At 37.2% G+C, this 26,511-nt stretch overlaps 1 protein-coding gene across 2 annotated transcripts in view; it reads right to left on the bottom strand.

Annotated features, from left to right (window-relative positions):
* The window catches only part of plod2 (procollagen-lysine, 2-oxoglutarate 5-dioxygenase 2), a 36,801-nt gene extending 14,167 nt beyond the window's left edge, over window positions 1-22,634 (bottom strand). For both annotated transcript variants that reach the window (XM_014984975.2, XM_014984976.2), the window contains exons 1-7: window positions 22,104-22,634; window positions 8,793-8,884; window positions 7,134-7,270; window positions 4,955-5,118; window positions 1,808-1,920; window positions 1,647-1,710; window positions 1,410-1,507 (exon numbers count right to left, since the gene is read on the bottom strand). In XM_014984975.2, the coding sequence (XP_014840461.1) occupies window positions 1,410-1,507; window positions 1,647-1,710; window positions 1,808-1,920; window positions 4,955-5,118; window positions 7,134-7,270; window positions 8,793-8,884; window positions 22,104-22,206 (771 nt within the window). In that variant the 5' untranslated portion in view covers window positions 22,207-22,634. The remainder of the gene's footprint in view (window positions 1-1,409; window positions 1,508-1,646; window positions 1,711-1,807; window positions 1,921-4,954; window positions 5,119-7,133; window positions 7,271-8,792; window positions 8,885-22,103) is intronic.
* Between the last annotated feature and the right edge of the window lie 3,877 nt (window positions 22,635-26,511).

Below are 26,511 nucleotides of genomic sequence, written 5' to 3'. Positions count from 1 at the left end.
GTTTCCTTACATGTTCTCCATTCATAATTGCCACATTCTGTTAGTATTGCCTCAGTTAGTTATGTGCACACAGTCTACTATAAATGGTAAATAGACTGAACATTTATAGGATCACTTTGACCAAAGCGCTTTAGCGCAAATGCCACATTCACTCAGTCGAACTAGCTAACATGCACTAACACAAATAGGCAACTTGGTGTGAAGATGCTTGCCCAATTGCAAACCAACATCTGGCAGAGAGGGAGCTGGAATTAAACTCATAACTTTACAATTGCAGGGTAACTACTCGTTCCACAGAGTCATAGCTGCCTCAAGGTGAAATAAAGCACTGTTAAAAGTGCACTCAATGAACATAGTAATACATGATTTCACAAAAGAACAAACAAACAAAAAACAAAACAAAAAAAACAGCTTGCATTCCACATACTCAAAGTAAATACTGGTTTAGATTGAAATAGCATAACTATGTGAAAAACTATCATTTTGTTTTATATATAGTATCCAACAAGAGTTTGAATCATTAAAAAGAAAGTCTGGCCAGTAAGTCACCTTAAACTTTGAAACCACGAGTTCTTCAGTCTTCATTCAGACAGCTTGACTAATTACACAGTTAATATCAAGTAGTTATAATGTTACTCTATAAAAAAAAAAATACAAAGGATAAAAAATAGGTATGTATGTCCTGTTTAATTAACACAATTACTTTAAAGTTACCATAAAATTGACCAGGTGGTAATTCAAAATGTTTGATTTAGCAAATAGTTAACAAGGAAAAAAAACAACAATACATGTTAAATGTTATTTTTATAACTAAAAATAATAATGTGATAGATTATCTGAGCAGCAGTAGAAATAACTGTTGCTTTTTTTTTATATGACTGTTAAAGAAAAAAAGTTAGATATTAGCATAATTTTTGGGGTTGCTTGGAAACTATCCATCCATTCATCCATCCATTTTCTTTACACCGTTGTGTCGGGAGGGTTGCTGGTGCCTATCTCCAGCTAATGTTCAGGGCGAGAGGCGGGGTACACCCTGGACAGGTCGCCAGTCTGTCGCAGGGCAACACAGAGACACACAAGACAAACAACCATGCACACACACACTCACACATAGGGGCAATTTGGAGAGGCCAATTAACCTGACAGTCAAGTTTTTGGACTGTGGGAGGAAACCGGAGTACCCGGAGAAAACCCACGCATGCACAGGGAGAACATGCAAACTCCACGCAGAAGGACCCGGGCCGGGAATCGAACGCAGAACCTTCTTGCTGCAAGGCAACAGCTCTACCAACTGCGCCACTGTGCAGCCATTGCTTGGAAACTAAAATATTCTTAAAGAGATTGCCATTCATGAGAATTCTTTGCAAGCCCATTCCCACTTGTACCAAAGGGCAGAGCTTCATACTCACTTTAGTGTTTCCATTTCCGTGGACGACAACAGGTAAAGAATTGTACGCTGTGTTTCTCACTCGCACTCTGTCGGTTCCAAACTTAAGAAGCACCTCATCTGCCAAAAAACATAAAGACCACCAGATTTCAAGGTCAGATTTTGAAAACCTAAAATCTGCCACATGATGTCAACATGACGTTAGTTCGCCAAGAACTAAGTCTTCTCACCAGCTCAGTAAATACTAATAATTACTTACCGACAGCCCCGTTCAGATTCTGGAAAATCTGGCACTTGTGGTCCAGAGTCATGTTCAGAAATTCCTGTAAGATGTGAACATAAAAATGTACTAGGTGTCCAAAACATTTCTTTTGAAAAATGCCAATACAAAAGCAAAACAAACAAAAAACAACGACTTACTCGTTTCAATGGATCCAGGTAAATCTTTGTGTAAAAGAGCTGGTCATCATCATTGTCGTGGAGATCCCACTGTGAAACTAGTCTGTTTACGTACGGGGCATAGCCAATAATACCTGCAAATAAATGAACAGTGTGAAATGCATACCAGCGTGTAAATGATATGGTGAGAGATGTTTACACAACTGGCAGGCTGCTGGGTGGCTGGCTGGCTTAACAGCCTCCAACTTCATCCGAGGAAGCCATGACGCCTTAAACAAAGTGTGATTTTTGGCAATTATCTGAGGCACACATAAACACAGGGCAGGGACGTTTTCTTTTCCACAGAAAGTAAAAGCGGTTTGCAAAAAGCTGCAATCTATGTGTTGTGACCATCTTACATCACACACTTAAACTCTAAATGTACATTCTCATGGTATACTGCTCTCTAACTTGAGCTCCTTTTTCTTCTCTCACTCTGTCGTTCAAGGACAGCAACCACAGTAACAGATTGCAGGGTTTAGCTATGTTGCTGGTGTGTGTCGTTTTATATCCCATCATTGGGGAAAAACCTCAGACACTGTAAACAAGTCAATGGACAGACATGACATATTATAAATGGTAGGAATGAGGGAAGAAAGTTCAAAGCAAAATCATCAATTTTATGCAGATTATATTGTTGGTATGTGGTTCATTTTACAGATCCTGGGAAAGTGCAGTGAACAGTCTGCCTTAGTCTTCCTATCCGAAAAAGACACAATGATTCTCTGATCCCTCTAAACTATTCCCTCTGCAAAATACTAAAAAGACATGAACAATGCAGCATGAAACTTCTGGATTGAACTGAACACGGTAATAGATTATTATGTGAATTTACCCCAATTCAAATTTTCCATCTTTAATTAGCTTTATCCTGGAATCCCCAGACAATATCACAGTTTTTGGGATGCTTATTAAGGCTTTTTGTTATGCCTTGATAATACTTTGCATTGAAGCAGCTCAAGCCACTCAAATCCTGATCTGTCAGTGCTCTAATGTTGTCTGAAACTAATTACAAGAAATGTTGTAGTGGAATGTGCCAAGTAGTGTGGTGTACATGTCTGGAGTTTGCAACCTTCCTGAGCATTTCCAGCAAATCCTAAAAGTGCTAGACCAAACTGTGATCCAATCAAGGTCATTGGAGAACAGTGAACTTATTGCGCTGCACAAGAAGAACAGTATGAGATTAACTGAGCTTTGCAACTTAATCATCATGCTGGCAGGATGAGTTTAACTAGTGTGGAATCTATGATGTAAAAAATTGGAAGAACAGTATGTAAAATTGAGACTTGGCACTGGAAAACATTTTGTCTGACAAAACTTTGTTTTATATCGAGGAGCAAAATAAAAGTGACCTGAAGTGACCTTCTTGTTCCTCTGTTTAAATATTCACAGACTAACACCAATACGGAATCTCTCGATCTAAACTCTTCCATCCCCAGAGCACTACACTCTCTGTGACACAACTGTGCATGTCCAAATGCTATAAAACTTTCCTCACTGGTCACTTGGGCGGTAGCCGGAGGAACACAAACAAAACCTGCAATTTCATGCAAACTGTGGCACACTCAGGGGCCCAAGACAAATCCACATGTCAAGTCAATGACAATGAACGGAAAAAGCAGTCTCTGATCAGTCTGAGACAGCAAGGCTCCACTATGGGAGGTCGCACCAAATTGATGACCACAGGGAAAGGAGCAGTCCAATGCTCCAGAGAATTGGAAACGATGGGGTTTAGGTCAGCCACAAATAAGCTTTTGCTTTGTTGCGAAATGTTCTACCTATGTAGAATTTTTAAGTCTGCAAGATGCACCATTTGCATTTACTTTTAGAAAACACCCCGACATGTAACCGTAATTACGTCTAATCGACCACTGGGAGGATAACAGCTAAAAAAAGATGTCTAAGCATAAGGTTAAACTTTGGGCAAATTTCCTCCTCCCACATTCTGCTCACCATAGACAGGAAATACTTTACAGTCCAAGTTTACTTGGAAAATATACTCAAATTTTACACCAGGAATTAGCAATAAAGATCCTGGGGTTTTCTATTTTAAAACTAACACATGCTTATTGCTATTCTTTTTTGGTGCTGCAACACTCTTTGCACCAAATACTAGAACACTGTGATTAGCCCACTGAATTCCAGAAAGAGGCCTGCAAGTCCTCAGAGTTCAACAGCTAATGGTGGAATGTGTTACACCCAGAGAACAGGGGTGAATAAGTGTTTTCAACCTGTGTAATCCAGCATTACTTCAACTTTCTACGCATGCATAGAGTGTGCTGCAGTAAAATCTTCTGCAAATGTTAGACATAGTGTAAAGTGCGGTTAAACACAGGTATCAAATTGGAGGTGGTTTAGGAGTTACTGTACCCTAAAGACATAATACAGATGGAAACCCACATATTTAAAGCTCTGTGTGGAATCCCTGTACTTATACTATAGAAATACATCTATATTAGTGTGTAAAAGACTGTCATAAGCTGAGACAGACAGCTTAAATAGCTACATAAACAAGCAGTGATCCCAGTGTTTGTTGCACTCTTCTAGATTATGCCTTCAGATAAAGTGCTGAGACACTGTTTGCCTCCTTACAGGTTTCATTAGCATTTTTGCACCACATCTTCAAACCAATGCTAAAACCATACAAAAACGCCTCAGCAGAAACTTAAAACAAATTTCAAATGGTGATTTGATGTGTCCAGACAAACCTAGCCCTATATGAAAATGCATGCATCATCAAGTTTCCATTTGAGCAAAAATCTGTTATCTCAGTGGCGCATTAAAAAAAAAAAATGTTTGATGTGGTACATGTTATGAAAAGCTATTTATGTGTTAAAAATATCTGGTAGAAAGAATTTAATGCATGATTCGTGATACATATTTGATTGACAACTCTTACTGATATTACACATTTTTACAGAACATCTGCTAAAATTTGACAAAAAAAATAGAAGTTTGAGAAATGTGGTTGTCTCACTTTTGTGCAAGTCAATGAATATATTTCAGGTGCAACGTTAGTTTGTACGATTTCTGTGGGTGAGTTTTACAGTGTGAACAGCAATGATCAGGCTTCCAACAGCAATCAAAACACTTCAGCCCTGAAAGACAAACTGAACTTTTGGAACCCACCTCCAGAGTTTAGGTAGCGCTTGCCACTTCGGACTAAAGGGTACTTGTCAGCGAGCCTCTTATCTGGCCATATCACTCCCTCTGCAGCAAACAGCACTTTGTGATTGGCTTGTTGGAACTTCTTGAGAATCTCCTCTGGTCCCCCAGCGAAGATAAGGTCATAACTTAGGGGGGAGGAAAGAAGATAAAACATAACAGATCGTTAGCCTTTTATTTATCCTGGAGGAGCAGTTTTGTCTTCAACATATTTCACTCAGTTTGACACATAGCATAGGCTTTCATTTGCCCTGGACTAATAGGAATCTGAATGTAAGCAAAGCACAGCCTTTGTGTTTAGTAAGACTGAATTTTCTGAGAGCCTGTGCAGTGCCGTGGTTCCAAATGGGGTTTATTTTTCCAGACATTAACACACACAAAACAACATAATTATCTGATCTTAAAGTATCACTAATTTAATTTATTTGGTGCTTTTGTTAGTTTGGCGAGGGTGCAGTTGGTCTTTAGAGCTAAATCATGATAATTTCACAAGAGACATTGACTCTTTAGCTTCTTCAATTAATGGGAGCTTTTATTCTGCTCGTGTGACAGCACGGGTTTAAAAGCTTTTGAGAGCATATGCAGCTTGAATGTGGATCTAAAAATAGTGCAGTATATGGCCCATTTATAGAAGATGGCAGGAAAAGTAAAGGTTGAGCCACGAGAGGAAGCCTGACGTAGGCGAGGAAGTTGAAAAGTTTTGCTGGCATCTGGCAGACACATGTTCATATACAGATCCCTTGCGACTTGTTAAATCATAAATCACGTACTTATCCCGTTAACATACGCCTGCTCTCCATAAAACCATTCAAGATTGTGTCTGAGAATTACACGGAAATAAATTCTAGACAAATCCAGCTTGGGAATCTCAGATTTCCATTTATAACTATTTTATTGTATTGCTTTTCAGGCTGTCTGTAGTGTAGTGTAGTGTAATGGAACTAAAAAGACCAAATAATATCATATGATTGAGAAGGATATGTTAAACAATTTTAACACTGAATTGAGTGTTTGATGAGTTAGCCAGCAGCAAGGGGAGCAGCAATGCAAAACATGGAGCTCTATTTATCATGGCAGAGGGGCAGTGAGTTATCTGCCTAAACCAATTTCATGCCACGATTTTTATATGATAAATAATTGTATAACCATGTATCATTTTCCTTCCACTTCCCAAACATAAAAGATGTTGTGCTTTTCTATCTCTGACAGTACCGATGCAACGTTAAAGTTTGAGGTTGTAACTTTATAAAATGTAAAAAAGTTATAGGGAACTAATAATTTTGCAAGGCATAGTAATGCAAAAGACATTCAGTAATAGGTTTTAGTCTGAAATTTTGCTGCTTGACAAGTGTTTGTAGTCTTTTCTATTCATTTCAGAAACTGTGCATGTCCTGAAGCGCATTTCTTTACAATGAAAAACTGATAAATTAATTCATACTTAACTTTATAGGTGACTGAATCGTAAAACAAGACGTAAGGCCGAATCAGTACCTGCCCACACACTCCCGGTGGGCCAGGAGGATTTCAAATATAAAACACACTGAATTACTTGTAATCCTCTGACATTTCCAAGTGGTTTATTAGACCACAACTGCTTCTTTTAAAAGAGAGAAAATTACTCTCTAACAACCTGCTTCAAGGTGCTATGAACTGCAATTATGACTAAAATTATACATTTAAGACGTCACTGTAAATATTATTTCTTGCTCCATTTAAAGATAAAGACTTGTGCAAAATATTTATTTTTAATCCCCTCACTTTACCCACGGAAGTATTTTCCATCAGTCTTAAAAGTTTACAGTTCAGCTACCTGTACTTGAGAATTGTTCTCCTCACGTATAATAATGCCTGTTTCTGAATGTTTGATTGGTGTTTTTGCTTCAACAAAAACACCTTTCACTAAGAAGTTCTGGCTTTCAAATCTGTTATTACAGCACATGGTGGTTAGCATTTGCACCATGCTGCAAAAAGTGCTTTGGCTCCCTTTTTGGTTGGAAGTTAAATGTAGATCAAATGAAAGGTAAATCAAACTAACGTTTGTAAAGTAACAAAACAAACTCAAAGCCAAGTTTGTCATATGTTGCATTAAAATGACTGATGCAAAATATAGATACCTTTACATTAGTTTTGGCTCATAACATACCTATCCACAAACAAAACGACAAGATCTTCCTGAGCAGCCAGACTCTCCATGGCCTCCTTCAGTAGTCTGACTTTTTGCCCTCCACCAATAGAACGACCAACATCACCGCCTTTCCACATCTCTCCCATTCCCAAGACCTGAGGCAGACAAAAAGACAGACAAAATGTCCAAACTGTGAACTGGCTGAACACATAAAGTTTGGCTGTGAAAATGTCCATTTACATCTACATCTAAGCAACCATAAGTCTCCTAATTGGAAAACCTCTGAAGGAGTCGGTCCCATGTTTCTAAGTCATAAGAGCTGGAAGGAACATTTCACTCATTCCTATTTATAAATGCTACCAAAAAACGAAAATATCCATGTACATTTTTTAATGGGGAGATTTATTTCATGTGTGTTTTTGCTGATGAAAAGTGGATATAAAATGTCTACCCACACCTCTTGAATTACCATGTTTCTGTGATGTTAAAAAAAATTAGACCTTGCAGAACAACATGTCTAATTCAACTGAAAAAAAAACTCTAAGAGCAAAAATATGAATATGTAGATTACACCCCCAATCTACATTTTGATTAAATTCCAATATTCTTCTATGCACTTCTGTCATCAGAAGCAGAACTAAATGTGAGAGATGATCTGTGAAAGAATCCCCTGGAGAGGGCTAGGGACGAAAGATGTGATCAGAATCTGACAGATTTGGAGAATCTTTATATAACAGTGGACAAATAGTGCTGAGTTAATAAATGAAACACCTACGGAAGAAGACTGAATAATGATTCTGGGTGAAAATGTGGAGAAGTATAAGTCTAAGATATGCAAAACAAAGCAACTAGGTTTTTGCACCATTTCAACCTCCACAATTTTAACTATTTTACCTCAAACATCTGTCTTTTAGTTAATGTTTGAAATCGGGAGTTATTTACAAAAAAAGATGATGACAATTAACATGAAAAATTAAGACAGGAGGTAGAATTTCATAACCTTCTGTAAAATTTATACTTTTTATTGGACCAAAGTCTTAAGTAACTTGATAGAGAAATTTTAAAAGTAGCTTTTCAACATAATAACTTTTAAATGAATATTAATCATACTTTTCATTAAGTTCACACTTATGTTTTTTATTTATATGTTTGATGAAATTCTAATTTTAAGTGTTAAACATTTATCATTTAATCACAATTAATGGTGAAGTGAGTTATAGAAAAAATTAAGATTTCAAAAAATAATGTAATTTACTGAAAATGACAACCAAATTAAGACACCAATATACTTATCTTCTCTGGTTCTGTAACCTGATTACTGAAGATTTGACTACTGTACTTTTACAGTAGTTTTAGAATCAAACTAGTGTAAAAGTACTGCATATAGGGGCGCATGAGGTTAGCAGTGCATGCATGTCCCCACCAACCTCCAAGCTAAGAACAAACAAAATGGTTTCTTTTAACCACAAAAGTCAATTATGGAGCTACATCATGGAGTTTCCCTTTGGGATGGAAGTTTTTCGCAGCTTGCTGCACATCTTTGTTTCCTTTAACAGGCTCAATTGATTCTGGCAACTGTGTGTGGAAAGCATTTTCCTGCTGAGTGCGTGTTAGTTCTGTATAATTACAAACAATACGAATGTTTGGGCATGGATTTAGTAAATGAGATGCTCTTACCTTCACAGTGTAGTTGAAATAACTGGCGGTCTGCATAAAGCGCTGGAAGCCATCTGTTTCCTTAGTTGCCACAGTTAAGACCACCAGCTTTTCTGAAATGGACACAACTTTGGTTAAAATTCATAAATTTTTTGGGCTGCTAAATTATAGGGATGAATGGATATGTCCCTACACAGGGAAACTACAACATATAAAGTTGTAAAAAAAAAAAAAAAAAATTGGCTGGAGTTAAAACATATCCGCAAACATTTATTTTCCTAAGCTTAAATATAAGTATTGAGATTCCCTCTGCTATCCTGTGAAGCATGTCCCTTGTAAACCTCAAACCTATGTCAACATACTTTTGACCATTTGGTGTAGCAGTCTGAACCTATGCCTTGATTTAGGAATGACTGTTGTAATTTTAATTTCATTTAAAAACAGTGGCATATTTTCAAACAGACTCAATTATCTATTTCCTCTTGGGATAGAGAGGTTCCCAGAAACCTCAGGGACATTCCCAGTTGCCTCGAGTGCTGAAGTTTGAGGTTTAAGGAAGGGTTAACCAAACACACATTTTCACCAGTAGTCTAATGTAACACTAGAAAGAGGAAGAGTTTTATTGAATAACCTCCAAACCTTGAAGCAAATATGCTCTGTTTGTTTGAGGAGACAAGGTGAGAAAATGTTCAACATCTCTACATCTTGTTCGTCAGATGTTATTACTACACGGAGGGAGAAAACTAATTTGCTACTGGCAGACAGTAGAAGTCTGCTAAACATGAGCTAATCTTCAGAGAGGGCAACAAAAACTTATTGGCCCATTAAAACAGTTTTATAAGACTACTTGAAAATGAAAAGAAAATCTGACCTTTATTTAATAGACAGCATGTTACATCAACCACTTGTAAATCATTTATGAGTCAATGGGACATTAAACTGGTTATGAATCAAGTCTGAAAGAGAATCCCCCTGTCTTTTAAAAGGCTTTAACAGATCTAATTGAAATGACATTTTGAGCCTCATCATAGCTAAAGAGCAAGTACAACCCTCATCTCACAGCCTTAACCCAACAAACTATAATAATGCATTTTACACTGATAAGGCATTACAATATGACCACCTGGCTGATAGTGTGCTGGTTCTCTTCTGATGCCACACCCGTGTTAACCCTTCAAGGAATAGACTTTTCTAGAACCCTGAATGTATGATGCATTATATGGCACCATGAAGTTAGTGGTAGAATTTTTTTGCAAGTTGTGAGGTTGAACCTCTTTAGATTGGACTTTATTATCCTGCATAGTCCATAGATGTTTGGTGTAATTGAGACCTAGTGAGTTTTGGAGGCCGAGTAAACACCTCAAACTTGTTGCTGTGATCATTTGCTTTCAGGATGAGAACATTATCCTGATTTTTATAAGTCCATGGCCCAATTCTAATAGTCATGTGTTCACAGCTGGCACTTCCAGCAGTGGAAAGGGGTCAGCATAGACACCCTGACTGGTTTGAAGCTGTGTAGCACAAAACATATCAAAATGTGATTTGCCAAGGTTTAAAAACCTTTCCTATCAGAATCTGCTCAACTTCTTCCAAATTAGAGCTAAACTACACCAGCAGTTGGATCAGAAGACATAGTTCAAACTTCATTGCCCACTTGCAACAAAAGAGCCTTGGCCTCTGTTTCTTTCTTCAACCACTTCCAATAGGTACTGTAGGTAACACTGCAAAACAGGAAGAACTTCACTTATAGAGATTCTGTAATCCAGTCCATCCCAATATGAAAAGTGTAAAGATTTGTGGAACTCTAAAATCTTTACACTTGAATATTTTCTTCCTCCTTCAAACACATTAACTTTAAGAACAAACTGTTCACTTGCAGCATGATATAGCCCCCTCCTTAGCAGACAGTGTAATGAAGAGATAATCTGTTATTCACTTCACCTGTCTTTAGTTACAATGTTATGCCTGATCACCTTGTGCCTAATGTATGGTTAGGCACAAGATGATAATTGTTACTTTCTGTCCTAGTATTACAGTATATTATCCTAAAAAGACCATTGGTTTTACCACCCGGAATAAAATGTAACCTATTGTGAGCAACATGCATTCCCTGTTCCAATTCTAAGCGTGAAGAAAGTCTTGACCAAAGCACTGCCAAGGAGGTTATGTCCCTTAGGAAACACATTTTCCTACATCTGTGTAAAACAGCAGGAGCTGTAACATTTAAATCTACACTCCCCAACAGTTAAATCTACACCCCTGGTCAAATGTTTCTAATGTATGCTAAAGGGAATAAAATCAACTAACACATCACTTTTATTTAAAGAATAACTATTAAGGTTCATCCTTCCTTTATGTTGCTACTGTACTGTGTAGCCACATGCTCACTGTTAAATCCTTGAGCAATTCCTTATTGATAATACTTTTTTTTGACTTATTAGTGCTTACTGTCTATCACAGTACTTGCTTCTGTTGATACATTTACTTCTTAGAAGGTGATCACGGATTCTCAATTACGTTAAGATCTAAAAAGTGTCCTGGAAGTAGTTTAAATCTCAGGACATTGTTATCAATGTTTCTTTAACGCCTACAGTTTCAATTTACATTAAAAAAAAGATAATTGTCAAATGTTTCTGGACTTTTTAAATAAGTTACTCTCGGTGGACATTATTTAACTCTGGTCAAGGAGTTATTTCTTAGAATTATGAGTAAAACGACTACCTTGGATAAGCATCAAACCCACACATGGACAATAGCAGAATGTGTTGCTGTTGGCTCAACACTTAGTAGAGTTAACTTTATCCTCTCCAAAAATATAATTTTCAAAATATCCCACATTGTAACAAAAGTTATTCAGTCACTCATTGATGTTTTTCTTGGACATAAGTCTTTTTTTTTTCTTTGCCGCATGTCTTGTCTCAAGGCCAAGTCTGAGAAAAAAAAATAATCTGTGAAAATATTTTTCATGTTGAAGCAACAAAGCTACATTTTCATCTGATTACTTTGAACAAATAGTTTGAATTTTAAACATTCACAAAGAGCCAAACAATGAGAGGTTCTCCTTCAGCAAAGACACTGGAAACTAAAAACAGATTACAGTGACATGCTGTTTATGAGTATTTCATAAACTACATTTATGAAATACTCATCGTGTCACCAAGACATGTCTCAGTAGCAAAGAAGAGAAAGAAAAAAAAAAGCACAGATAACATCACTAACAACTCCTTCAACATTTCCCTGAACTTATAGAATCACACCCTTTAGTCTTCCATAAACATAAAGGCCAAATGAATGCATTCAAACATGCAAGCTCCCATGAAAGTACACTCTGAACATCCTGAAGCACACCGTCTCCGATTTAAAAGAGACGAGGAAAAGCGTAGGGTTCTGGCCTTACATGAACTACTCAGACAGTTTGCCTGTGGTTTCTCCATACACAACTGGTGGAAAAAATGTGTCATCTACTGCAAATAATATCGGAAAATCTTTGTTGTATATCATGATGACCGTGTGTAAAGAGACCACAGTAAGTGGTAAGCAAATACATTTTTACTCCTATTGTATCAAATTAAAATTCTGCTTGTAAAAGAAAAGTCTCACATCTCAAACTGTAACATCTAACTACAAACAATCAGTAAAAGCTCACTTTTCCAGACCATCGGTATCTGTATTGCTGAAGAAGATTTTAGGTTATAATAAGTTTTGGAAAATCTCTGGCTCAATCTTCTTCTCACAGATCCCAGGTTCTTCCGGCGGGCCGAAGTGAAACCACACAGAAAACAACAATGAGTGTAGACGTCACAGAATTTCAGAGTTTAATCCAATAGAAGACAACGCATGGAATTACAACAGAAACTGCAGAACAACAGAGACATACATTCATTTACCTGAGACAAATGGAAAAGAAGAAGAAGGAAAGAAAGAAAGAAAAGCAAAGACGTGCAAAGACGTTTTTGGAGAATTGCAAGAGCAAATCTGATTTGTTACTCCTGTGTAGAAAGTTTTATAGTAAAGGAGTATTCTTGTCTTTTAATTTATTCAAATAAGGCATATTTTTGCTCATCCAACCAGGAGCTGTCTCTGACCCTCTCTAAAGTTAGGAACTCCCTGCAATTTGTTTCCAAGATCAAAGGCCATTTGTCCCCTTTGTCTAAACAAAGTGGAAGCAGAGACTCCCCTCTACTGGCCTGAACTCCTGCTGTTTTACGGCTTTTCACAGATCAGTGTAAAAGCTGGAACTTCTCCTGATTGTTTTCCCACACAGACAAAGGACAGTTCAAAAAGATCTTAGCGAACAATCTGCTGTAACTACAGATAAAATAAAGATCAATAGGGTAGAATAAGTTATTTATCTGAAAATTATAATTAGTCTATTTCAATCAAGACATGTTAAGTTTTTAAACTAGCATATTCTAAATTTATTTTCTTAACAGTATTCAAAACAACACTTGAAAGAGTTGACAAGTAGGAAATTTCTGTTTTCTATAACAGTATACGTTAAGTCAAACACAGCATGACTTTCTATGGGTAACTTGACAAAACAATACCTTATTTTCCGCACTATAAGACGCACCTAAAAACCTTCAATTTCCTCAAAAGCCGACAGTGCGCCTTATAATCCGGTGCGCCTTATATATGGACCAATATTGAGCCACAACAGGTCCAGCAACGGACCTTACCACAGGGGCCGCGTTTCATTGGCTAATGCCCATTTTAGGTCACAGTGCAGCTACCACGTGCGTGACCGTCTCACAAACACAAGCTACAGTAGTAAACATATGCTAATGTACATTGTGGACCATCAAAACCATGAATGCCGACTTACCCAGCCTTGCAAGAACAATAGGCATCAGTGATCTTGTCCACAGCTATATTTATGCTGAGGGTGTGAGGATCTGCTGTTTTCCTCATCTGTCGGTAGCTTTTAGCTGTGACGCGCACAATGTTGGAGGCATCCAGTGGCTCAAACATCTTGATGTCGTCCAAAAAAGATGACATGAACTTGTTGGTTCCCCTGTCCATTGTCGTGGCTGATATGTTGTGAAAATCCGGCAGAAATGCTACGCTAATTAACTCAGATCGAAATGAAAGACGTCATGTTTACACAGACATGCAGTAGGCTGCTTACTGTAGTTGGTCCACTACAGTAAGCAGCCGCCAACTTCTTTTTCCCCCGTAGAAGAAGTAGTGCGCGGTGCATGCTGGGATAGTTGTCAGAACACTGGTTTGTTAATAAAGTTTGATAATACATTTAAAGGGGGGGAGGGGCAGGGGAAGAGAGACAGAGACTGCAGCGGCAGCGTGTCGGTTGGTCTGTGTTACCCAGAAAGCAGTTGGGCATAATATCGCAACACCAACACCGTGAGTGAAACAACGGCTGGGCCAGCCTACTATATAAAGTACTCGGGGACCATTTCTTTATTAATGTGGATGTGTAATAATAGAGTATGAAGCGTCTATTCTATGCGCCTTATAATGCGGTGCGCCTAATGTATGAAAAAAGTCCTAAAATAGGCCATTCATTGAAGGTGCGCCTTATAATCCGGTGCGCCTTATAGTGCGGAAAATACGGTACATACAATCTCCTTCAGAGACATTAAGTGCTACTGCTACGGCTCTGATCATTGTTTGAGAGGTCAGGCTTTGGTCCTACAGCTATCTGCATGAAAAGATGAGTTTTCTTTCACTTTTTTAATCAAAAAAGTGTCAAACAACCATGTTCTAGAAAATTCTACATAATAACATTGGTAAACAATAGACTAGTTTTAACTGTCATTTTAGTAACCAATGTCAGAAAAATATTACACTGTTTAAATGCGGTTTCTACAATACTTGAGTTCACACTAATCACTAACAGACTTCTCTCCAAATCTGGACACAATGTAAAAAAAAGACTGACTCTCTAAACATCAGCTGAATGTACAGTTCTAAGGTGACGTGGCGCACAATACAGTATATTCACTAAAGCCAAAGTGCAGCTTCTTGTCTGGCACAATGAGTGAAACATTCCCTACTACTATAGGCATTTATAGACAAGTTTTTAAGTGTATTCATCAATAGCAATACAAAAAAAAAAAACAAAAAAAAAAAACTTAACAGCTTTTGACTCTCCAGATACTGGAGGTCTTATAACTATTTCAGCTTAAGGTTAATGTTTCTCTTTATTTATCTTGGAGAAACAAGCTTGACTTTCTTTTATGTCTTGGCCAAATTTAGCTTAAAATTAAAAATCAAGCTCAGATCAAGTCAACCAAACGTTTTTAACCATATAGCATCCTCATGTAGACATATTTTTATTCCTAATTTCAATTTCTTGCTGTTAAACGGAATGCCATCTTTGTTCCTGCCTTATGCCATCAAACACCCTTTCTCCGCCAAGTTATCTTAATGTACTCCTTGTACTCCTCCTCCCAAAACTATAATAATGTAAGTATTTCTAGTATTTCTTCAGCGGTTAGTGAATAAGAAAGACATGACTTACCTTAAGACACTACCCTCACAACTGTGTACACTCCAGATTAAGTATCAATATGTAATAAACTAGGAATGAAATAATGTTCTTTTGAATCACAAACACCCAAAAATGCCAGATGTCTCAAATTGTTCTCTTGGGGACTCTAACTCCTCTTTTCATGACAGTGTTTTCCACAACAGTTTTTGACTCCTACTCAAGTTTTTGAATAACTGTATGTAGAGACATACTGTAATGTTTCATTGTTTTTGCTTAGACACAGACAAAGAAAGTTTAGCAAATCAAATTATGTTACATTTTTCAACTGGAATCTCATCTTCTGCAAATTGTTCAGTCCTTTGAAGTGTTTTTTTTTTCTTTTTTGTCAGACTGACAAATGTTAAAGCACAGTTGAGATCCAGATGTAATCAGCAAACAAGGGAGCTTTTTGTGAAGCTGGTATTTTAGAGGATGAGTGTCCAGTCAGAATAAACATCATTCTCTCCTCACAGTGCTGTTTGAACAGCCCAGGAGGAGAGGAATGTACAGCAAACGGAGCTACTGAATTTCTTCACCAAGAAAGGCATAGACTCTCTAAGCAGTTTTTCCTTTGCACAATTTTTGTGGCCCACGTTTGGTTGCGATGTTTGGCTAAACTTTCACACTTCTGTGAGGAGAAGTCCTGATTTACTCGCTAGAGAATAGCTTAGGTATACGTTACTTTTCAAAGGGGAAACCATCGAGGGAGAGCATCCCAAAAGAGTAACAGAATTTATTTGTTGAGGCTTCTGAGTGCAAACTGCTGCTCTATTTTGGGCATTCAAATAAAAGAAGGTTTTTACTCCAAGAGTCACTAAAACTCTCAGTTCAGGAGAAATACAAGAAATTTTAGGAACTTTGATACCATTCCTGTGATCAATGTAAGTCAGATCATCAGTGCCCTCTCTGTGTTTGTATTTCTTCAAAACACAAATCAGAAAATGGGAAATTTTCTGATTTCACAATCACAAGATTGTGCCATCTCTTGAGATAGATAATTCATCAGTAATTATTTATGTTTTTAGCTAAAAGAGGAAAAAGAGAATAAGCATATTTATGTGGAATATTAAGAGAACTTTGCAAGACTAATATAAAACTCAAAGAAGTCAGATTAAGGTATTTGGAAGTGAGTTTAGCACATTGTTTAGTCAAATAAGAAAAAAAGGGAAAAACATAAAGACATCCTATTTATAATGTTCTTTTAATGGTGCCCTAATGCACAAAATTTTCATGACATTTTAGGCACACTCTGAACCCACAGAAAAAAAAAAAATATTTTCAATTACATGTGTGAAACCACAGGCACTTTAGCCTTAGGATGTGGCATGCCTCTCTAAAATATTTAGCCAAAAACAATTTTTGTCACGTCAGAGAAAATATTGCATCAAGAATAACTCGGAAACCTACAAAAGCAGCTTTGATGTTTGCTTCAGGTGGCATGCCAGCAGTTATGATGGCCATTTTCTTTAGACCATTAAGTTTCCTATTACTGAGATAATCCTCACTGATAAATTAGCATTGCACATTATGAGGCAGATTTACCAAACGACACAATTTAGTAACTGTTAACAAGTCATAAATAAAGTATGTGGGAGTGTTAATTTCAGTGGGCGAGGGCCTGAAACTGCACCTGATATACTCCAATTTCATTTTATTTTTGAAATAAGCAACCATTATGGTGGCCATGCTGACTATCCTAGGCATTCATGACAGGCTCTGTTGTGATGAACCAGCTGTAGGGTAGCAGAGAGAAGCAAGAAGGGTGTGAGCAGCACAAAGACCTTATCTGTCGCTTATGTGTCACAGTGATAGTTTTAACACATATGTAAATAAATGCTACATACTGCAGCTTTAAGAAATTTAGCTGCAGTTTTGGTTTGGTTCAATTTTTGGTTTTTGTTCTATTTCAAATGACACACACAGACCTGATTACTGCCTAAGCTGTAGAATTAAAAAAAAATCCCTTTAAACAACTCCCTGACAGCAATAGAGATATTGAAAAGTAGCACACCATAACCCAATCTAAAAAGAAAAAGGAAAACCTTGAGAACAGATCAGAATCAAAGCCACTGATGTCTGTCAGTCTGAGGGTAAAACTAAATATTTTAAAGATTGGCAACTCTGGTAGGCCACACTGTGAGCTATTCTTATCTACAAATGGAGAAAACATGGAACAAGGACAAACCTTTCAAAAAGTGGCCAATGAAAATGACATAGCAGTGTACCTACAAGTCATCCAGGAGGTCATAAAAGAACCCCAAACTAAATTCAATCTAAAGATTTATTGACTTCTCTTGGCTCAGTTAAATATAGCAGTAATTATTTGAAAATAGGAAATAGAACAGCAAAAATAGCATCAATGATAAAATACTGAAAAAAAAGACTGATAACCAAAAATAACACAAATGCCTGTCTGTCTTACTATGCCCACAATGATCGTGACGGACACCAAAACCTCTAAGAAAATAACTTTTTGGAAGGTGCAGTCAATGAGACTACATCTAACTTAAAATTAATATAGCATTTAAGAAAATGAGCATTACACATGTAGTCAAATATGGTTGCAGCTGTTTCATGATTCCTTCCTCAAAGGCTTTTGTGTTATACAGCAGGTGAAAAATACATTGCACTCCAAAATGCACACCTCTAAATAGCTTAACAAAATGAAGGTTTTGTTGCCAAGCCGCAGGCTGACCCTCAACAGGCGATTAATTCTTGACTAAGATGCAACAATTCTGCAAAAACTATTGGCACTGCCACTTTTGTAAGCTATGCGTTATGGTTGATGGCAGATGTTGCCACCAAGGCTGAAACAACCAGTGGTTAGGTTTAGGACGCAATTACTGTTTCACATAGGCCTTCGATTACTCTCAGGATTTCTTCACTTTTCTAGAAACTCACTATGGCATGATGTCTTTCGACTACAGGCAACTGAACTATTACTAATAAAAACTTCAAAGAGCATAAATCCTAATAATAATGAATATTTATTTAAGGTATCAGCAGTCTAAAGTAAATTTTTGCAAAGCCAACAAGAATTGGCATGTCTCACAATAACATAGCCCTAATTTAAGCTTGATACTGAGACTGAGACTAGCTAAAACGTTTCAGTTTGTCAGGCTAACCGAACTGCATTGCAAAAAAACAAGATGGCATAACTGGCATTATATTCTATTATATTGAATATTTACCATTTTATTGGCATTGATTGGATTGAATGAAATGTACATGAGTGAAAAAACAGTCAATGCCCAGCAATAACCTAAAGACTTCTTCAGAAAAAAATACAGATCTTTCCTCAAGAAAACAGCAACAACAAAAAATCCATAAAAGTCTGTCTTTGAAGTACATTTGAAGATGTTATGTGTAACTCAGTAGTTTTTACAGTGCTTTACCTCAGACACTCTAAGTTAAAAACAAACAGCTCAACACATGTTTGGCTGAAAGAAGGCATGGACCCAACCTTGTGGTGATACAGTGACAATGTCTTACGGGATGATTATAGACCATGCCTGCCAGCAGGGTTTGTTAGTTTGTTAGACTGGCATTATAGGCAATAGAGAGTGGTGTTTCACAGAATGGCATGGACAACCTTAGGTGGAGTTTCCTTTGCTTTTCTATAAAGTTCTCCTTGCTGTCACGTCAGAGATGTCTGGGTAAGGTATAATCTAGAGACGCTTTTACGGTGTAGGAGAGAGGCACTTTACCAGATAATGAATGATGGCGTTTACCAAGCCTCACCTAAGTATTCCTTAAGTGTTTCAAAATAAATGTTACCATTTGGGTCTCCTGGGCTAGCTCGACATCTACCTCTTTTTTTGTTTTTAATTATATTTTTGTTTGTATTAACTGTGATTGTTGCATAGCACTTGAACAAGTTGTGTATTTTTTAAGTGCATTTTATTGTTTTTTTTCTTCAAGTATTTTATAAGTTTTTAAACTTTGACTTCTATTTTGTTTTCTTGAATACTTTTCTGATGGGATGTAGAATATACTGGCACTAATGTCGATATTAGTCATATTTTAAAATATCCGTATTGGTCCAATACATAAAACCGGGTTGATATTAACAACCAATGTTTATTTCCATCTTACTGCCACTGGTTTCTGGTGGAGGGTTGTCATGTGGTATGTGTTTGGTCATGTGACAGTGGCAGTGACGTGCTCATGTTTTATTACGTTCCACTCTGTAGAGCTATTTTTATGTACAGTAAATCTACCAATTTCTCCATTCCAATATGGAATGGAGAAAGTGACTTTTTGATTACTTTTTTCTTTTTGCACAAAAAATTAAAACAGATCATAATTTAAATTTTTACACTCATGAGCTAGGATATTATTCCTTCAAAAACATCCAGATTACACACATTCTATAAGAAATAATCAGTTCATGAGTATTTTGTATGCATAATGAGGAAGGGTGTTAAGAAATGGGAATATTCTGTTGATATGCAAAAACCAAATGAATAGGTAACTTAACATTAGGGCAGAACAAATCAAGGACTCAGAAAGCACGGCCAAATTATCAAATTTAAGATGCATCTCTCTAAATACCCTAAAAAATACGAAAACATTTGCTCTGATTCTAAAATACAAAGTATTCTAGTATCAGAGCAAGGCACAAAACTTTGCAGAGTTTCTAACTTTCACTACTTTGTTAGAATTGCTGTTCAAACAGTCAAACATAAGTGAAAGGGTCCTTTCAGGTGGCTGGACAGCGGCTGTCTGCATGGCCCAATTTTTGTAACTTTCCAAAACTGACCACACCAACAGCAATGTCCACTGTTCCCAGTGACTGGCCAGGTGCAAGCTGGTGAGAAATGGAGAGCTCTGCATTCCTGCTTCTTCCACTGCTCCCTTTCACTGTTGAATCACTGTCTGTATCTGAGCTCTGGCCGCGGAATGGTGCTCTCAGGAAAGAGATGGGGAAAGCTGTGAGAATGCAGTGAGGTTTAGATTCTCACAATGAAAACTCACATCTTTCCTGTGAAATAAGCCTATTCCTTTTTTTTTTTCATTTCTGACTCAACTATTGCTGCAGGAAGCTTGTCCAATATGATTAGTTTCACATTAGGTTCCACTCACAAAACATTTCCTAAAAATGGTAAATCTTAATCAGTTCAAGATTGGTTTTTGTCAGTGTGTGGAAGCTACAGTGAAGTGTTTATATTACAGTTAGGATCCTATAGAGTCCCGTAAACCAAGAAATTTGTTCTCTATCATAAACTTTAAAAAAAAAATTCTAAATGTAAACCAAACATGTGTTGAAAGTGCCCTGGGGATTTAAACCACAGCCTCCTGGGTGTCCTGAAAGTGAGTTCATAAAGGTCATTTCCTCAGCCCACTGTACTGCACAGTGCCAGTCCAAGGCATAAGAGAAATGAGCAGCAACAAGCAGACCAGCTAAGGGGATGGGGTACTAGTGCTTGACTTTTCACAGAAATTACCCTTGTGCACTGATACAACCAGCAGGCTAAGCCAATGTAATTTTCATTTTAATAACTGCTGTCTTCTAAGAAAGTGTAAATATTTAATCTCCATTAATGCTGCTTTGAATGCAAAGAATATGATCACTTTAGGTTTCAGTCATTTTAAACAGCTAAAAACTGCAGAAATGGTGCAACCATCTGACAACACGTTAGACTTCAAAGGCTTCCAGCACTTCTTTTATTTACTCAATATTGTCCTAGTTCACATAGACGGTTTCTTATCTATGTGTATCTAAGATAAGGAACTACTCCTGATATATATTCACACAAACTCATCTAAAAAATAATACAAACTAGACCCTAATTTAGTTGTAAGCTCAGTAGTAAAACATTTATTTAGAGATTATAAACATAGCACAACGCAGCACTCAGACTCAAACAACTTAAAAGAAATATCAGTGGTGGCTTGAGGTTGATCCAGGCACCTTATCAAATTCTGGTCAGGGTTCTACACAATCTGAGACCAGAAGTGGAAACACAGATTTTGGTACATTGTTTTACATTTAAACTTAGATTGCTCAATAAAAAGCAAACATCCTTCTAAAACAGACTAAAAGTATGATAAAAGTTATTGTTTTTGTTTCTAGTGGTGCGTTTCTTCCAGTGATTTTTTTTTTTTACAGGCCTATATAGCAATTTATCTTCAAACTTCCAGACTAAACAAACATTTAAACATCCACATATTTTACAAGACCTCTGTGTGAATGTCTGTCTGGATTTGAGGGTAATTTGGTACAATCCGCCAGAAGCAATTTGCCAACATGGAAGGGATATCTAGGTCAATAAAAGTTAGACATAGTGGTTCAACAGCCTATACGTTCAGGGAGGAAATGATTTTCTCAGTAGCCCATAAACAAACTTACAAGCACATCTCTGTTTCTCAATTACAATTTAAAGGAGTTATAAACGTTTTTTTTTTTTTTTTTTGTTTTTTTTTTTTTACTTTCTACGGTTTGGTAGCCTATATCATGTCTATCTACCCTCGCTGCGGTATTTACAGAAAAACTTCAAAGACTCTCCTCACCAATTAGCGCTTCTGGCACTAAAACTTTTACTGCCTCTCGTATGTAACATAAAAGCTGCGCCAAATAACATAAAACAAGACAAGACTGCGAGAAACCGCACAATCAATTTCACGCTGTACACATATGTTTGCTCCAAACACGATGACATTCCCACACGTGAATGCACCCTGCACGTTCATATAGGCTGCAGTGACATCATTTTCGTGGTATAAATCTTAGGCATAAGCCCATTAGTTCCCTTCACATAGTGAGCGGTATTCACACATTAGCTTACTTTAAAATTAGAATAGGCGCAAAAAAAAAAAAAAAAAAAAAGATGATGTCTTACCATTAGGAATAGGCGCAGGAGCTTGAGGCGCATTACTTGAGAAGACAGAACTTCCAAACTTCATGTAGAATGATAACATCAAACAGAACCTGAAGGGATCCATGGCTGTCGCCGGGCTTGTTACCGGTCAGTGTGACCGACTGAGCTCCTAATTCCCTGCCCGTCAAAACCAGCCCCGGAGGGGTCTAACTCTAAGCTCTCGCGAGGTTAGAATAATTGAACAAGTATAATAGGGCGTTTTCTTGGACGAGCAGACCTGCAGCCACTGGAGACAAGTTTCTTCAGCTGCGGAGGGGGGTTGTATATAAGGAGCACAATTCAGAGAAATTAGAGCCCAGCAGGCGGGGTTCACTAATTGCCGCAGCAGCCACTTGCGTTTCCATAGCAGAGGGTAAGAGGAGGGAGGAGAAAGGGAGGATAACGGTCCTTCTCATGGACACAGGGACGTCCTGCGTGAAAGTGCGACTAAACACAGCTGTGTTTGTGCCCCACACCCACTGGCTGTGTCTCCACTATGGTTTCCTCCCCTCTGAGCGTCAAGCTGACCATTTTTAGCTGTACACTCAAGCTCATTAAGAGAAACTCATGGAAATCACACCCACAGCACAGGAAAACTTAACAATTGTGGCACCCCCATTTTAAAACCTAGCTTTCAATAGAGCAAGAAAAAAGTATATTCCCAATAGCAGATTTTTTTTTTTTTTGTATTGACTCAAAAAAACATTTTAGACGTTTCATAGAAAATATATCTCCTGCAAATAGCGTGCTCTGTGATAAAAACCTGTTGAACATTTGCTTACTTCCACACATTTAAATTATTTTATTCTTTCGGTTTGTTTTGGGGCTACGTAGGAGGTGCCATGGACCAGCACGACATAATGCAGGATTACGAAGAGGTAAGAAAGTCATGGTTGTCTAATTGTATCCACTCCTTTTTTTACAGGAGTAAAACCCATGTCACAACAGTGGTGTTTGTAGTTGGAGAACTGAGTTTGTCAAGATTCCATCAACCAGTCTTGACAGATGTTTATTTAGTAGTTGGTACCTTTTCTGGTATATACATCAACCTCTATGGTATAAACCAATTGTCCCGCCTTATTTTGGGAAATGGGTGAATGAAGCAAAAACACAGGCACTGAATGTGGCTTCCATTTACTGTCAGACTTAATATGTGTCCCAGCTGAACCTTAAACCAAATGCTACATCTAATTTGTTTCTCTCCATTCCTTGTTAATAAGAAAAGACAAACCTCACCCGACTGGTTTCTCCTCCTTGCAAACACTTGACAGGACATTGTGATGACTGGCAGTAGATTATTTCCATAATAACATAAGCAGGGAGAATGAATTGTAAGAATCCAAGTTTACAAGGAGAGATTTTTTTTTATGAAGGGGATTTTGTTTTCCATTGAAGTCACAATATATAGAGGGCTTTAGAATAGAGTTGCCTCTTACGCGCTAACATTGTTTTTTTGGCAGTGAGTGGCAGTGCTGATGACTTCCAGCATATGTAATGACATCATGGGTTTATCCATCCGAATGCAGAGTGAGTAGAAATTCAAGCTTTTATATGAAGTAAATTACATGCTTCCAGTGAGGCCCTGATAAACCTCGGAAATGCAGAGTTGTGCCAGAAAACCAACATAAGAAGCTTGAATTGGACGTCAGCCATTCTTCTTAGCATGCAACTCACACTAGAGTGAGTATGGAGCAGGCATGTCTATGGAAATTGGTATGTCATGGGAAAATTACCACTTTGACGCTTGCTGTCTGTCTCCCGTATTGTAACACATCAGACAAAGGTCAGTCTCCCCACTGTGAAACTCAAACAAAAAGTAACAACAACAGATTACTCCTCGTCTTGGTTGTTGCTTAAAGGTGTCAGTTCTACATTTGTATTCAAATGTGATCTTCAACAGCTCAAGACAAATACATGACATAAATACATTCATTTGTTTGTTTGGGCTTGTGAGGGACTGTCTGAAACATGAAAATAATAGGATATGGGGGAGTGGGGGTGGAAACGGTGACGCATTTTTGCAGAATGATATATATGGCGTTGCTTCATTTCATTGGCTTATTTCGTTTCACACCTGCCAACGATTTAGAAATTCATTATATTTATTAGTTTGAGGAAAGCATTACATGAGTTAATATCCTTTGAGCAGATTATCGTTCCATCAATGTCATGTTCTGAGAAGATTATTCTGAGTCAGATACCCACAGTGTATTGAAAAAGTATCCATGCTCCATATTTTTTTTTTTTTTTCACATTTTTTGAAATATTTAGACGACAAATTTCATTGTGTTTTGTTGAGTTTTATGAGACTGACCAATACAAATTAAACCATTTTGGAGAGGGATTAAACAAAGATATCTAGTTTTCATAGTTTTTATAGTCTGCATTTGCATTCAGACTCCTTTACTTTAATATCCTTTAATAAAATCAAGGCACCCAAAAGCCTGCAAAAATGAGACTATGATTTAATTTATTGTGAGGTAAATGGAAATAATCCAGAATACACAATAACCACCTTAAAATATTGAGGTGGTAGCATCATGCTGTGGGGATGCATTTTTTTAATAACCTTTTTATTTTTTTTTTTTTTTTTCAAAACTTGGACAAGAAAAAAGAAAATACCCTAATGGTGATATTCCACATGTTCAGAAATTTTCCACCAACTCACCAACCTCCAACTCAAAATACAAATTGACTACACAGCACATTAGTTTAGATATTTATTTAAAGTAATAAAGTAATACAACATTTTTTACCATGTGATTATGTGGTACTTTGTGTTGGTCTACCACTTAAAATCCCTATAAATTACAATTGGTTTATACTGTAGAGGTTGTCTTAAAGCATTTTACAAGACAATGTGTTTGTGCAATTCTACCTTTCTGAGTCGGTACTTGCAAGTAAATTGTCGGTAGGTAGAGGCAGTGAGACTGGCGACAATTTTAAATGTGGGGTACAGAAGCTGTGGGTGAGAAAATAACATTTAATTGCTCAAAAATTGTAAAATACCTCAGTAAAGAGGTGGCTGTGGTTAGTTGGAGGAGGACAGAGTAAAACGCTTGGAGCCTGTGTGGACAACAAGGCAAAGCTGCAAATAATTATCTCAACTCTGCCTGGTTACCAGTGGATGCTGTAACGACCCTCAAGCTAAAAACATTTTAGCCAAAAAAAAAAAAAAAAACACATGGAATTTTTTTCATGTCACAATGGACAGTGGTAGCTTTTTTTTTTATTGCGCTTTATTTATTATTTTCTCAACTCACGAGCCTGCAGACTTCCCTGATGACAAGCATTAGTGATGCCGTTTCTTGACAGCAGTGATGTATCCTCTGTTTTGGTGCTGTTGTGGAGACAGTGGGTTTGCAACCACTGTGTAATTAGACTACACTGAGAAGGCAGCCTGAAAAGAGGGTGATGAATAAAAAGCAAAAACCGTCTTCAAGCGATCGTGGCCATGTTAACATTTTTTAACTTATTTTGTTTTCTTCAATAGCTACAAAACTGTTAGTTTATTCAGAAAGTTGTTCACAGGCTACACAACACAGCCAATTTCTTTGAGAAGTAGTTGAGAAAGACCTTGGATTTGAATCTACTTTCTACACCACTTTCAACTTCTTTTAGTGGTAAAACTGTATGGTTTTGCAATCATGCTGGTGAGTCACATAACCTAGAAAGTCAGCCCCCTAAACCTTTTCTCAGGAACCCACAATTGCTCTGTGATTGTTAAAGAATAGGTTGTATTTTTATCTCAAACTCTTTGATCACCTCACAGAAAGTTTAATTACCGATCCAGATGGGTGGAAAGCATATCGGTCATTTACTTTAGTTAGCTCATCCTCCTAAAAAAAAAATGTATCTCTGCGTCATGCCCTGTTTAGTTCAGACTCTTGTGGTCACACTTATGGGAATGCAAATCATCTATTGACCTGGGGTGTGGTGAAGGGGTAGACTTTAGGGGATTTGCTATTGGTTTGTTTAATTAAAGACTCAAGAACTTTACCCAGTGAATCTTTTACATTTTAGTACTTGTGCAAAACTTGTCTGTAAGAGGCTATGTTTTGATTATTTCACTTCAAACCTTATCTATGATTTTTTTTTTTATGTGAGCAACTGTTGAAGATATTTGCACATGCTATATCTCAATTAATTTGACATTTGGCAGATTGAGGTACTTGGACGGTGTTCTCGGAATTACACATAATGAGTTCTTTGGGCAGTTTCATTAGAATATCCTTATTTGGCAACCACATGTTAAAACCACAAAGCTTGTGAAAATAAAAAATAAACCTTCCTACAAACCTTTCCTTACAGTGCACTCTCATTGCCATGGAGGATAGCCACACATTACTTATTAGCTTTTTTAAGTTAAGTTTGGAGAAAACAAAACCAA

The sequence above is a fragment of the Poecilia mexicana genome, unplaced genomic scaffold (assembly GCF_051168715.1).
Source record: "Poecilia mexicana isolate PSO_F unplaced genomic scaffold, ASM5116871v1 scaffold_20, whole genome shotgun sequence".
NCBI lineage: Eukaryota > Metazoa > Chordata > Actinopteri > Cyprinodontiformes > Poeciliidae > Poecilia > Poecilia mexicana.
Note: the sequence above shows the minus strand (reverse complement) of the source record. Positions and strands in the feature narration are given on the sequence as shown.